General features: G+C 51.4%; 1 protein-coding gene across 1 annotated transcript in view; it reads right to left on the reverse strand.

The window, feature by feature from the left end:
- Positions 1-1,389: 1,389 nt before the first annotated feature.
- Positions 1,390-13,140, reverse strand: part of SH3RF3 (SH3 domain containing ring finger 3) — a gene marked incomplete at both ends in the record, with an annotated part of 328,187 nt that continues 316,436 nt past the window's right edge. Inside the window, 2 exons of the mRNA XM_080711312.1 lie at positions 1,390-1,558; positions 11,384-11,715. Coding sequence (XP_080567438.1) covers positions 1,390-1,558; positions 11,384-11,715 — 501 coding nt within the window. The remainder of the gene's footprint in view (positions 1,559-11,383; positions 11,716-13,140) is intronic.

Below are 13,140 nucleotides of genomic sequence, written 5' to 3' on the forward strand. Positions count from 1 at the left end.
TCGGAGTGGTTTTCAGAGCGAGAAGGGTTGCGGATTACGGCTTTGAGATAATACAAATAAATGTGTTCCTGAGGGGCGGATCTCATGAACAAAACTGTCTGGCGATGGGGCTCTTCGGGTCTGTTTTCTCGTTGTAGTAATGAGTATGCATCTGTCAGCGCAGAAGGTCTCAGGGTCAAGGCTGTCCTTCTCCCCTCCTTTCCCAGCGCCCCGGACTCTGCAAGTCTGCAGCGATGTTCTCACTGTTCTCACTATACCTCTGGTCTCTAGCAGAGGCAGTGCCGCCACGGCCTGGTGTGGGAGCTGTTATTTATTTTTTAAAAGGGGTGATGATGTTGTGGGGGTGGGGAACCTTCGCAAGGTGGTAATCTGAACCGTGGCAAAAACTGCCTATTTTGATAGTAAGAAATTATGTTGGAAGAATGCTAATTAGCCATTCTCTCCGAAGGGATAAAAAGAAGCTCCTACCTTCCTAGGCTGGGGTCAACCTGTGTGTTCTTTTTCCTGCCACACAAAAGGGAAATTAGAGTAGCTCTTGAATAATAATCATCACTGTCTAGACAGAGCCTGGGGTTTGGGGAAGGGTTTAAAGAAATTGGCTGTTTCCAACTCCCTCCGACCACCTCGGCGGACCTGTTGTCAGTCCACGGAGCACTGGCCACTGCTCTGATGTCGAGGACGGGGGCTTCTCAGCGTGCTCCAAAATTCATATGGTAAATATAAAATCCCTGTTCTTTGATGTCGCCTCAGACATTTTTTTTTCTTTCAAGCTCACCCAAGTCATTACTGGTTTTACAAAAAGGCAGCACCAGATGTATGAAAAAATAGGCAATGTCTGACCTATTAGAAATATAGAAAGTCTAACGGCTGTGCGTGAAAAAGATGTAAGAAAGAAGCGACGCAGAGGGACAGCGGCGGTGGAATAAACGGTGTGGCTGGGAATCCTGGCTGGAGACAAAGCCGCAGGGGTTCTGTTCCGCTGTCCAGCAGGAGCGATGTGGCAAGCCTTCTGGGGAGCCCTAGGGGCTCAGGAGAGCGCCCCTGGACCAGGAATGCCCTCGCTGAGGGGCCAGGGTGGCAGGTGACTGAGGTATATAGAGGGGTGCTGACCAGGGGAGCCAGGAAAGGCACCCCAATGCTTGTGGCCCCAGCCAACCCCCCCCCCCAGCCCGAACCCTCCTGCAGCTCCCAACCTTGCGTAGGCAGCGAAGGCTGAGGGCACAGCAGAGGTCTGCCCGTGGGCATCTTCTCTCTTAGTCTACGCAGAGCCTGCAGGCCCCGGTGTGCTCTCAGTTGGGGTTGTTACACCCCTAGGTCCCGCCCTGCTCCCTGCCAGGTGCCTCGGGAAGGGCCTCGGACTCTGGACAGTGGAGCGGGGAGCAGCAGTCCTCAGAAGCTCTCCACGAAGCTGCCTGGGAAGAGGCCGGTGCGGCCGTTCCGCTGCAGGGTCCCCTTGTACCAGCCGTCCTCACGCTTCTTGTGCACGAAGACAATGTCGCCTTCCTTCAGCTCGATCTCCGCCTCGCTCTGGGGTGGGTAGGAGACCACCACGCGGTACCTGGGGTGACAGGTGGCACAGAGGGTGAGCTCAGGGGGTGGAGACACCTTCTTGGGGCCCCTGAAGTCTGACCTGTGGGTCAGACCAAACCCATGGCTCTCCTTTTCCTCTCCCTCCCGTCAGCCTAGACTCTTGCCATGTGAGGTTACTACATATCTTACCTTATACAATCTCTATTTGTCTTTATTTTTAGTTGTTTTTCCAAACTCTTTTTCATTTAAGACTCTCTCTCTGTTACTTAAGGATAGAATTCAGGGGCATTCTACCTCTGAAGTACACCCCCGGCCATATTTAATTCCTTTATTTTGAAACAGGGTCTCATTAAGTTGCTGAGGCTGGCCACCAACCTGAGATCCCCCTGTCTCAGCCTCCCAAGTACTGGGATTACAAGCATGCGCCACCATGCCCAGCCATTTAAAATATTTATAGCCGGGCGAGGTGGCGCATGCTTGTAATCCCAGCATTTGGGAGGCTGAGACAGGAGGATCACAGTTTGTGGACAGCCTCAGCTACTTAGTGAGGCCCTCTGCAACTTAGTGAGACCCTGTTTTAAAATAAAAATAATAAAAAATAGGGTAGGGGGTGTAGGTAGAATGACCCTGGGTTCCATCCCCAGACCCGCAAAAAAAAATATATATATATATTTATAAATAAAATTTCAGCCGGGAGTGATGGCCCAAGCCTGTAATCTGAATACTTAGGAGGCTGAGACAGGAGGAGTGCAGGTTTGAGGTCAGCCTCGGCAACTTAGATAGATCTGTTTCAAAATACTAAAACAAACAAACAAACAAACAAACAAACCTGGGTGTGTAGCTCAGAGGTATAGTGCCCCTGGCTTCAAGCCCTAGTAGCGCAAATAAAACAAAACAAAACATACAAACAAAAATCAAAGAAAAAGGAAGAAAAGAAGGGAGGGAGGGGAAAAAGAAAATTCCCCTTAGCATCCTTTCTATTAGACACAGATCTAACATGTAGCTGGAGTGTGTGTGTGTGTGTGTGTGTGTGTGTGTATGTGTGTGTGTGTGTGTTACTCGCGATTGAACCCAGAGCATTCTACCTCAGAGCAACACTTTCAGCCCTATTTTATTTTATTTTATTTTGAAACAGGGTCTCACTGGGTTGCTACAGGTCTCTCTTAGTTGCTGAGGCTGGCTTCAAACCTGCTATCCTCCCATCTCAGCCTCCCAAGTACTGGGATCACAGGTATGCAACACCGAGCCTTGAGCTATTCTATTTTTGACTAAAATCTGTCCAAGGAGGATAAACAGGGCTAAGGAGCAGGTGTGATCCCCTGAGGACGAGCTTCATCTAAAATACCACCAAGGCCAAATCAGCGCCTGCCTGCCTTTGTATTACAGTCCTCATCCACTCTTCTGGGATGCTCCGGCTCCAGCAGCTGGGCCTCTCTACTGGCTGTGGGAGCTCCTCGGGGTCCCGTGTGCCTGGCATCTGGCCAGGCCCCTGTACCCTTGGAGCAAGATTTGAAAGAAGACTGTGTCCAAAGAAGACCAGGTTGCTGGGGCTTCTCATCCAGAATCCACATCCTAAAAGCAATAGATTTTGTAGTAGCCCAGGAGTGGCTATTCTCTCTCCCAGATAACCTCTACCTGGAAGTTATAGTAGACACACGTCTTGCTGAGGTAGCACCGAGCCAGGCTGCTGGTCCAGGCCTGGCAGGGGAAGATGCTCAGTATCTCTGCCCCCCTAACAGGCACCCATCTCCAAGGATACTGTGATACTGTGCTGCCTGACGGACATACACTCAGGATGCTCTGTATGACCTCCCTGTAAGTTCTCCCGGCCCTGGTGGTCACCCACAGGGCTTCCTGCCCCTCCTCTGCACCGCACAAGAGAAAGAAGACCCTGGCAGACCCCGCCCTCCTCCTGCTAACAATGCTTCTCCATTTCCCATCTCTCTCAGAGTAGAAGCCCAAGTCGAGAAAGGGCTTCTGGGTGCCACCAACCTTGGCACCTGTGTGCAGCTCAGCGCTCCTCCTAGCTCCACTCTTCTGGTCCTGGGTACACAGGTGGGCACACCCAAGGCTTCAGGCTCCTGTGTCTGCTCTTCCTCTGCCTGCAATGCTCTTCCCTGTCTCCGCCAAGCCTGCCCTGCCCTGTCCCAAGTGCCTACTGCCTTCCACGGGCCTCTCTATTTACCTGTTTACTTTAATTATTTTCATCTGTCTCACATACCACAGCGAGCCCCATGGCCCAGTCTCTGCTGCATATGGCCCTTGAACAAGACCCAGTCCTGGCGGCTGCTGCCCAGTGAATTCTCTGCGGTGGAGTCTCTGCACTATTGAGGATTCGCAGGAGGGGACTAGGGGTTGGAGGCTGAGCATCATCAACTCCCAATAAACGGCTTCTGCTCTCTGGGTGGCTCCTCCCTCCACTTGTCTCCTGTTCAGCCTCTGAAGGCCGGCCTTCATCTCATTTCTTAGCAACAGCAGGTGAGCGCAGCTCAGGGTGAGCATTCAGCTGCAGCCTGTGAGAGCCAGCTACCCCCTCTGGCAGAGCCTGGACCCAGCTTGCCCTGCACGCCAGGGGGCCTCCCAATCCTGGATGGAGTTATGAAGATTAGGCACCACAGCGGCCTCCCAGGCCTCCTTCTGGGCTGGGGCCTCCTATCTCTCCCCTTCTGGAAAGGAGAACAGAATGGCTCCTGACAGCTGGCACCTGTGATGGATGGGGGCTCAGAGGCCCAGAGCCTGACTTTACAGTCTTATTCCCCAGGCTTCTCAGCCTGGTCCAGGGGCCACACGAAGAGGCCAGGTCTGTCGCTCCTTCCTGCGCTGGCGGTGCTGAGTCCTGGTGCAGTGGCTGGGTGGGTGGGTGGCAGGGTATATGATTCCTTTGCTTTCTACCTTCCTTGGCTGTGAAGGCCTGTTTCCTGGAGCCTGCCTACCCCTCCCTGCTCCAACACCTGCAGCCACACCAGGCTCTTAAAAGAGACCAGCCTCATCTGGTGTCCTTGCAGCTGGCTGTCCTGAAGGGTCTCCGAGGGGCTCAGTGTCTGCAGCCTCTGGTGCCAATGTATTCTGGTCTTAGAGAAACAAGGACTATACACAGCAACGGAGACCCTAAGTCAGCATCTCTCAAAGTGTGGCCCATGGACACCAGGAGCCTCCAGTACAGATTCCCAAGCCCCTTCTGCCCCTGCTTGTTAAGAATCTGGGAAAACAGGGTCAAAACACATGGATTTTTTTTTTAACAAGTTCTGGGAGCAAATGTTTGCAGGCTGAGCCTGAGAATCGAGGTTCTGAGACCGGCCACTGGGGAAGGATGATTTCATCTTTCTCAACCCGGCCTATTCAGGGTTGGTCTGTAAAGTCATGGCTTCCGGGCAGCCGGGGCCGGCACTGAGCTCCAGGAAGGGTCACAGAATGAGGAGACATAGGCCTAGCCCTGGAGCGCTCCCAGCCCGCAGCCCATAGCCCCAACTTGCTTCAGGCAGGGGAGGGCAGGAGGCAGGGAGGAAGAGGCTTCTGCGGCTGACTTGGTGGAGGTGTGACTCCTCTTCCTGAGGAGGCAGAACTAGCCAGGGTCCAGGTCCCAAAGATGAAGACCGGCCAACTCAATGAACCCTTGGAAGGCTGCAGGTGCAGCCGGTCTGGACCAGTTCCCACCGCTGTCCATAGGAAAGCCAGACACTGGCTCTCATGGGAGTGGAGGAGGACAGGAAGCAGGGTGCCTCCCAGCCTCCCCCTAGCCCAGCGTCTCTGCAACGGCTGACCACTGGCCCCGCCTCCAGGGAGGACAGATGGCCGCTGGGACGTGGCCAGCGGTCTGTGAATTCAACTGCATGCACACAAACCACATCATTCCCACACCTCCCTCTTGGAGGATGCCTGTGTCCCTGAAGTCCAGCTCTATACGACTGGTGGCTCCCTGCCATCCTCCAGAACACCTGATCCTTCTGAACACCTGGCCCTTCTCTGTCTTCCCCAAGGAAAGAAAGGCCAAGGGTGAGATGATTTTTTCAGACTCTGAATTCGAGTTTTGGCTTTTGCCTCAACTACCAGATGTGAAACAAACAAGCAGCTTTAAAAATGTAATTTGTTAGAAAGAAGTAATTTGGTGCTTCTGAGCAATTCAATGATTTAATGAGCCCAGATGGATGTGAGCCGAATTTCTATGAGACAAGCATTTAACGTTTCTGTCCGGATCATTCCAAGACTCTGAGCTGTTCTCCTGCTGCACGAGAGTAATTGATGCGCCTCATTATAGACACAAAGGGCTGTCAGCAGTTGAGGGTGACAGCCACTTCTGTGTCATGGTGGTGGCTTTAGAAGTCAGCGAGAGACTCTACCCTCCTGAGTGTAAATAAGGTTTTGTCAACCACAGCTGATAATCAAACACAAGGCGCAGAAAATCCAAATGGTCAAAATCAGAACGAATTCTTATTCCTATTATGATTAGTTTTTTGTGGGGGTTTGGAGTGTCCTGGCCTCCTCTGGAGTCGTCTGCTCCCCTCCCTGACAACGGGATCATAAGGTAGCCTCTGCACTGCAGTCTTTTGAGAGCATTCACTTCAACAGGGTTGAGGACAAATGGGCCCCTGAGCGGGTGGCCCGTGGTGATTACAGATCAGTGTCTTGTTAGCATCTTAGAAATGACAGAAGTGCATTTATACCCTGGACTCTAAAGTCTAACCTCAACACACATACGGATGCTCCTCAGCTCAGGATGGGGATGCTCCAGGAAAGTCGTCATAAATCAAAAATATCCCTACTGGGAAGATGGGGGCAGTAGATTGTTTTAACCTGATACCATATGACATGCATATTCTATTACCTACATCCCCATAATGAGTTCCCCAAAGGACTTCCAGGAATTTGGTTCCACGGACGCATTATCCACAGAGAGAGCAGATGCTCAGATGGCCTGAAGGTTAAGTCCCCTTGGGAGGCACCAGACACCAGCCCTCTGGTTTACTTTTTGGGTTTTGGGCATGGCTCGGACAGGCCCTCTCTGTGAGACAGATCCGCTGAGACCTACTGACACCCAGCTGCTGAGCCTGCTGGCTGGCCGGACCCCTGAGGTCTGCCGCTCTGAGCGGCCTCTCTTGCGGCTCCTTCTACGGCAACTTCAACCTGAACTCAGAAAGGACTGAGGACTGCAACTCCCACTATCTACCCAGAGCTCAGGAGAAAAGTAATCAAGACCTGGGCGGGTCTATTTATAGGAGCTTCTCTAAAGATGCAGGCGGGTATGGCTGGGTCTGGAGCTCGGTTTCTTCCTTCTCAGCCTAGCAGGGTGGACACCTTGGCTCTGCCCCATGCTGCCCTTTGTAACCACATGTGGGCCTTGCACCCCGAGGCCCTCCATGAACACCTGGCAGGTGAGCAGGATGCCAGGGCCCCGGTGGCAGGGAATCTTGTAGCCACTTTCCAGCATTTTTCTCCTCCAAAGCAGGGTGCAAGGTCAGTTTTATTTAGTCTGCAGGGCCAGGGTCCAAGTGCTTTCTGGACTGGAGTTATCTCAGCCTGAGGAGCTGACATGTCCAGGGTCACCTGCTGAGTTCCAACTCACGCAGGTTCCTGGATGACAGGTCTGTGGCTGCCCAGGGGTAGGGGAGGTGGCATTCTGGGGGCTCTCCAGGCATTTGTTGTCAGGCTGTTATTTTGCAAATGTTTCTCTTTAAGGAGCTCTGCAGAGCTCTTGGAGCTAAGAAGGGTGCCGAGAGTCTCTGGGTACAATCACCCCCTGATTAGATGGAATAATCTGAGAATGGCAATGATTCTCTGAATTTGCTAGTTCATCAGAGAGTCTACGTGTTTTTCTTTTCTTTTTTTTTTTTTTTTGTGGTACTAGGGATGGAACCCAGGGGCATTGTACCTCTGAGCTACACCCCCAGCCCTATTTTTTAGTTTGTTTGTTTATTTATTTATTTATTTATTTATTTTATTTATTTATTTATTTTTTTGGTGGTACTGGGGTTCTTGGAAGCCCGTCTATCTCCTGGCTACACTCCCAGACCTATTTTATTTTTGGAAACAGGGTCTCCTAAGCCAGCACGGCTGGCTTCGAACCTGCGCGATCCTCCTGTCTCTGCCTCCCAAGCGCGGGGATTACAAGCGTGCCCCACCACACCCGGCCTATTTATTTATTTATTTGGTGGTACTGGGGTTCCTGGAAGCCCTTCTACCTCCGGGCTACACTCCCAGACCTATTTTATATTTTTGAAACAGGGTCTCTTAACGCCAGCGTGGCTGGCTTCGAACCAGCGCGATCCTCCTGTCTCCGCCTCCCAAGCGCGGGGATTACAAGCGTGCGCCACCACGCCCGGCTAGTCTCTTTATTTTTGAAACAGGATATCACTGAATTGCGAAGGGCCTCGCCAAGTAGCTGAGGCTGTCCGCGAACTGTGATGCGATCTTCCAGTCTCCGCCTCCTGCATGCTGGGATTACAAGCGTGCGCCCCCACGCCCAGCCTGACTCCATGCTTTTGCAGAGTAGGGTGTTTTAAGATTACCCCTTGAGGAGTCTGGAATTCATGTCTTTGAAGATAGAGTTAGGGGTCTGGGGAGCAGGAACACTAGGTCAGACAGGAGAAAGATGAAAGATCTAGAATCTATCATTCTCATGAGCCAGCAGACCAACTCCATTACCTGGATGTGGGGCTGGGATCCACATTCAACAATCACAGGTCCCATGACGGGGTGGGGGGTTCTGACCCCGAGGAGTTGCTCCAAGTTGGGGAGGAATGTGAGTTAGTTTGTGTATATCTGTGTGTGTGTGTTTGAGAACTTGTGAGTGTGTGTGCTGTATGAGTGTATGCGTGTGTGTGTGTGTTTGTATAATGCACATGGGTATCGTGATGGTTAGTCTGGGTTGTCACCTGACTGGATCATGAAACACCTAAGATTACATGACTTTGGGTGTGTTCATGTGATGACTGGTTTATGTCATGCCAGATTGCAGGGAAGTCCTGCCCTGCATGTAGGTGGCAGGGATCTGATATGCAGAGGACCTGGATAAAAGGAGAAAGCCACATGAAGGTATGTGTTTCTTCCTGAAGAAAGCGTGTCTGCTCTCCTCTGAGATACTGGCCTTCAGCTCTTCAAACTGGACCTTCACCATCATTCCTCTGGAGAGTTTCCTGGCCTTTCCCTCTTGGACTGGGACTGAGTTAGCGGTTGCTCTGATTCTGAGACTCCAGCTCGTGGAAGGCTGGACCAGCTGCTGGCTCCTCAGCCTTTCCACGTGCAGTAGGAAACTTGGGACTACACTGCTTTGGACTGTAAGCTGATTTGATAAATCCCCTTTATCCCATATGTGTTCTGAGTTCTGTTAATCAAGTGAAGCCTGACCAATACAGGTATATAGTGTGTGGTGTGCATGTATGTTCATATGGTGTGGGATCTGTGTCTTTGGTGTGCATGTATATTTGTATGTTATTTGTTTTGTATGCATGTGTGTATGGCATGTCTATAGGTGTCTGTAGAGGTGGTGTGTGTGTGTGTGTGTGTGTGTGTGTGTGTGATGTGCACAGTATGAATGCGTGTGAGGCACTGTGGTATATTCGAATGCTGAGTATAAACAGTCACCGGAGGATCCAGGGATTCTCCACAGGGAGGCATACTCCTGCGGTGGTACACAGTTGCACCTGGATAGACATTGTAGGGCTGTGGGGCTTTGGAATCCGGTGGGGCTGTGATGTATTCCACACTCTTCCAAGCTGAAGATGCCGGGTCCCTTCTATTGGGACCACTGACTCTGCACCTCCCAGGGTGAGGCTGTTCAGAGCCTGGGTTCTGTGGTCAGAAAGGTCTCAGGTGAATCCTTGGCCCAGCTGCCAACCAACTGTGGGATCCTGAGCAAGTGACTTAGCCTTTCACAAAACCTCCCTGTCCTCATCTATAAAAAGGGATATGAATTCAGGGGGTTCTCAAGGAGGATAACTGGGATTTCACAGTAAGGTGCTCAGAAAGTGCTACCGGGTGTGTTTCATGCAGGGCCTGGCCACCGGGTGTTGATGGTGGCATTGTACCGACTGGGGAAGGTTCTGAGTATCATGCCTGTGTGGAACACTCAGCAGATGCTTGCCAGCACTATCAGTGGATTGTAAATAGGGTCCTACATTTTAACCAGTTATCAGAAGTCAGTAACTCTGGGTCCCACACTGTCCTTCCAGGGGCCCGTGGAGATGGGGCTTCTGTCCATGATCCACAGGCACTCTAAATGTGGACGTGGCTCAAAAGCGCAATCTAGATTTTTATAGGATTGAAAAGGAAATATATAAAAAATTAGCATACCCGTGTAGTTCAGTGATAAGTGATATGAGTGTGTGAGCCACAAAAAAAGAAAAAGAAAAGAAAACCAAAGAAGATTTCATAACATAAGAAGGAGCCGGGTGTGGTGGAGCACGCTTGTAATCCCAGCATTTGGGAGGCTGAGAAAGGAGGATCACAGTTCGAAGACAGCCTTAGCCACTTAGCAAGACTGTTTCAAAATAAAAGAATAAAAAAATAGGGCTGGGGGTATAGTTCAGAGGTAGAATGCCCCTGGGTTCCATACCCAGTACTGAAAAAAAAGAAAGTTGAAGGCAACTTAAATTTCAGCGTTCCTACATAGAACTTTCCAGAGCACCAGGCTACTATTCGCGTACATTGGGCCTGTGGTGGCCTCGCTGCCACACAGGCGAAGCTGATGAATTGCCACGGACATTGTAAGGCCTGCAATGTCTACAATTATTATTTTCCAGGACTTGATGGAAAACATGTGCCACCTCATCTAGACGGAACCTCGCCCAGCCCCTTGCTGGGAGTGGGGTCTCTGGGGTCAGCAGGAGCTCGGGACATTGGCTGCCTTCTCAGGCTGCAGGCTCCAGCCAGCGGGCAGGGCAGGATGCTGGCCAAAGGGCCAGGATTGTTTTCTTAGAAGGTTGTTAATGTTTTTATTACTTAAGCAACATTCCAATGCATAGAAACTGGGCAAGGAAAGTATCTTCCTGCTATCCTAAGTGGACACCATGGATTCTTTCAAGGTGCCTGTCAGCCTTTAGCTGAGAGTGCTTTTAGAACAGAAACTGGAACGGGCAGCTCCTCCCCACCTGAGCGAGTCTCTGTTCTGCAGCAGCCTGGCCCCAGCAAGCCACATCCCGTGGTGGGTTCCAGATCTGTAAAACCTGAGCCTGAACTATAAGAAATTTCAGCTTTGAGTCACAAATGGATGAATATCATCAATTTTGTATGGTTCAACCTAATGGCCTACATACCCTTGAAGTCAATTTGGGGTAAAAATTTATTTATTTATTTATTTATTTATTTATTTATTTATTTATTTATTTTGCAGTATTAGGGATTGAACCCAGGGACATTCTACCTCTGATCTACATCCCGGCTCTATTTTTTCCTCTTATTTTGAGACAGGGTCTCACTAAGTTGCAGAGGGCCTCACTAAGTAGCTGAGGCTGGCCAGGAACCTGCAATCTTTCTGCCTCAGTCTCCCAAGTACTAGGATTATAAGCATGGGCCACCATGCCTGGCTTAGGGCAATATTTTATAATCCTAAGGAGTGGGCTGAGGCCCAAGAAGAGCTGCTATCTGGGTGGGGCTCAATCCAGAGTATCTCAGAATTGGGGAGAACATAGTCCCCTCACTACCTGATCTCTCAATATTTGTGCTTAGAACCACCTTGGTTCTGACACAATTCCTGATGAATCCTTACAATCCCAAACCCAGGAATTGGATGGATTAGAGCTCAAATTCGTGAAGAACATCTGGGAATCTCAATCCTCAGGGAAGCCCCATCATCCCTGGTCCCTTCAAAGGGCTTCAGAAATCAGGGAGCACCTCACAGCAAGCCCATGTTCCCCCTTACCTCTCTCGGGGCAACGGCTTGGGCTCGGGGCGGATGGCAGCCATGGAAAGAGGTGACTGACGGGCTGGGGATGAGAAGTTCAGATCCAAGGAGCCTGCCTTCCTGTGCAGAGGCTCCAGCCCCATCGCCCCCTGCATCTCACTCTCTATGGGGCAGGAGCCCGCCCTGCCGTGGATGGACAGCGAAGACACTTCGGGGCCCATGGCGCCCTGTAGCGAGGCGTCCAGTGCCATCTGGGGGTCGTGGGTGGGAGAGACAGATGGCGGGGAGCGTGACTTCTTCTTGGTGGAGGCCCCGGCTAGAAGTTTCAGTAGTCCGCTCTTCTTCTCTTTCTAAAGAGACACACAAGTTTGAAACCAAGTGGGTTAATGCATCCAGGGAAGTCTGATCCTATTTAGAATCTAATCTCATACGGCTCATTAGAGGAAGAAAACAAAGCTAAAACTGAAGGCTTGTTTCCCTATCTTTCTCAAAATCTGGCAAAAAATTTCCCACCCAGATCCTGAGGCCTTGAGGAAAGTCCGGCTGGCCCCCTTCCTATGGGAAGATGCTGCGGGCGCTGGCCGTTCCCGATGGCATGAGCCCCTTCCACATCGCAGGGCCCTGGCTCAGGCTGGCAACTTCAGAGGAACCAGCGAGCAGCGTGATCTGCTTTCTTCTGCAAGTCAGATGGCATTGCTCCTGGTGGGGTGTCACTGCCAGCCTCAGAGGACTCCTGAGTCATGTCCTGCTAATGTCTAACAACTTTTAAAGAAACCGGCAGTGTTGTGCAGAACTCTCTGGGCATTGGTTACTCGGCGCTGGGTTTCCTAACACGAGCCCTCTCATCCACTGAGGATGATCGAGGGCTTGTGTTTTGGGGAAATTGTTTCCTTTGGAAGCCTGGCTGGGCAGCATTTTCTATAAACTCCCCTCTGCACAAAATGACTGAAACAATACAGAGGTCAGAGCGGCAGTGTGCATCCCATTTCCCCCAGTCTGCAGGCCAGGCAGGAGTGCCTGTCCCCATGTGCAGGGCAGCCCCAGCAGGCTGCTATCCCTCTGACCAGAAGCAGGAGGATGGAGAGACCCTAACCCTTTGCCCTGAACTCCCTCCTTGGGCAACTTCCTGGTTAAAGCCCTTCCCCAGCAGGTGGCTTCTCTCCCATAAGAGAAAGAGCGGCTCTAGTTAGTACGTGAGGACCCTCAAGCCCCATTTCTCAGGCGCAGATGCAAAGCCGATGAGCTCACTGGAAGGATCTGTGCTCACAATCACGAGGCCCGTCTCGTCGTCATCCTCTTAGGACGCCCAGACCCCTCTCCCAGCCATGACTCATTCCCAGCTCTCACGGATGAACTCCCCACCCTGCGAATGGCTGTCTGCTGGGAGGACACGCAACTGCAGGGTCTCGGTCAGACGTCCCAGGTGCTCTTGGCTGCCAAGAAGCGTCACCAAGTAGGTCTTATGCTTTTGGAATCAGAGCAGACTCTTCCTAAGTCCAAGAGAGCCAGCCTGGGCTGTGAGACCAGCCCAGAAAAGAGGCCCATGCAGCGTCCTTGGGCTGCCTCGACCCACTGCCTCACCTGTATGATTGGAATGCTGCTACCGGGGAGCTAGTGGTATAAAAACCACTCTAAAATGCACAGATCTAGGGATACATGGGGCCTTAAGCTAAGTCATCCACACTGTAGTTTGAATGATTCCTTCCTCCGTCTCCTGGCCAGTTCTCACTGCATACTTGTACCCAGGCTCTGGTTCAACTGATACCAAGAGTGTA

The sequence above is a fragment of the Muscardinus avellanarius genome, assembly GCF_963383645.1.
Source record: "Muscardinus avellanarius genome assembly, chromosome: 15".
Taxonomy (NCBI): Eukaryota; Metazoa; Chordata; class Mammalia; order Rodentia; family Gliridae; genus Muscardinus; species Muscardinus avellanarius.